This window comes from Arachis ipaensis, chromosome B06 (assembly GCF_000816755.2).
Source record: "Arachis ipaensis cultivar K30076 chromosome B06, Araip1.1, whole genome shotgun sequence".
NCBI classification, from domain to species: Eukaryota; Viridiplantae; Streptophyta; class Magnoliopsida; order Fabales; family Fabaceae; genus Arachis; species Arachis ipaensis.
In genome coordinates, this window is record NC_029790.2 from 15,884,220 (window position 1) to 15,885,915 (window position 1,696).

The following is a 1,696-nucleotide window of genomic DNA, read 5'->3' on the forward strand; positions in this document are numbered from 1 at the left end:
TTTGAAAATATTTTTTATTATAAAAAAATAGAAAAAAAAAGTAAAAAATATTATCAAAATTATATAGCTATTGTAACTACTATGATAATAGTTCATCATAGAATCCACCTTAAAAGTTATTCTATGAATACTGAATTAATCACCAATACAATTTACAATGCACACTCTTATAATTATGAATCTATTTTACTATAAATGTAAATTTGATTATATTGTTTTTTAAGTTTGATTATAAGTGTCTGTGGTTTCATTATAAATATGAATTTGGTAGGTGGCCATTGGCCGACATATAGGCAACACTTATAGAGGAGGTGCAAAATATAATATTTCATATGTACGTTCTCTGTCAACGTATATGCAGAAAAGATTCTGTGTAATGTAGATGCAAATTAGGCTAAATTTATTGCTCATTCTTTGTTATTCAGGTGTACATGACTCGTGAGGGAAAGGGCTGGGGCCTTAGAACACTTGAGGATTTGCCGAAGGGTACTTTTGTATGTGAATACATTGGGGAAATATTAACCAATACAGAGTTATACGAAAGGAATGTGCACAGCAGTTGCAGCAATGACAGACACACATATCCCGTAACTCTTGATGCAGACTGGGGATCAGAAGGGGTCTTGAAAGATGAGGAAGCGCTTTGTTTAGATGCAACATATAATGGAAATGTTGGAAGGTTTATCAATCACAGGTATACTTCATATTGATTTCAAGCTTTATATAACGTGAAATCAAAGACAACAAATTTCTTTCCATGTCTCTATCCTTTTCATTTCTATGTAGATTTTTCCGATGAAATTTATGTGCTCAACATTCCAGATGCTTTGATGCAAATCTCATTGACATTCCTGTTGAAGTGGAGACTCCTGATCACCACTATTACCATGTAATACCTAGTTGAGTTTGCATTCATATAGTTCTCTATTTACCTTATTTGGTGTAAGGTAATGAAAACTAACTTCTTGTCATATGTTCATGATTTTTTGTTCTACAGCTTGCTTTCTTTACCACCCGAGATGTGAGAGCCAATGAGGAGTTGACGTGGGTAAGTTGATTCTGGTAACACTCTCTCCTTGTAAGATTTTGTTGTTCTCATTGACACGTGATAAATTTTCTACAGGATTATGGTATTGACTTTGATGATCATGACCATCCTATTAAAGCATTTCAATGTTCTTGTGGAAGCGCTTTCTGCGGTGATAAGAAGAGAAAAGGTAACTCGATAGACAGATAAAATGGACAAAAAACATGTAAAAAAGTTTAAAACACAAAAGTACACACATTTATAAATATTAAAGTTTACTTTAGAAATTATTTTTGCGAACAAAAGTACACACTAAATATTCGTAAATATCAAATTCTTATTTACGGCATAACACTTTTGTCCACCGAAAACGTTTTTGAAGTGTATTTTTATATTTCAGGAATCTTTAGTTATATTTTTTTCCATTTAAAATTTTTTTAGGTATACTTTTGTCTATCAGTAATATTACATGATTAAATTATTTTAATAACCAAATTTAACTTAGTTGGTTCAATAGCTTAAGGATTGATAATAAAAAATTTTCATTTAAGAAAAAAGAGGAAAGGCTTAAAAAAATGACTTATTTGAACTTAGTTAAAAAAATAATTTGTTCACTTAGTATTTGTTGGATTATGCTGTTATCGGAACCAATATAGGAAGACTGAGGTT

At 30.7% G+C, this 1,696-nt stretch overlaps 1 protein-coding gene across 1 annotated transcript in view; it reads left to right on the forward strand.

Annotated features, from left to right (window-relative positions):
* LOC107646442 (histone-lysine N-methyltransferase SUVR4) overlaps positions 1-1,431 on the forward strand; it is a 9,074-nt gene extending 7,643 nt beyond the window's left edge. Inside the window, exons 6-9 of the mRNA XM_021104106.1 lie at positions 426-694; positions 823-889; positions 998-1,048; positions 1,124-1,431. Coding sequence (XP_020959765.1) covers positions 426-694; positions 823-889; positions 998-1,048; positions 1,124-1,237 — 501 coding nt within the window. The 3' untranslated portion in view covers positions 1,238-1,431. The remainder of the gene's footprint in view (positions 1-425; positions 695-822; positions 890-997; positions 1,049-1,123) is intronic.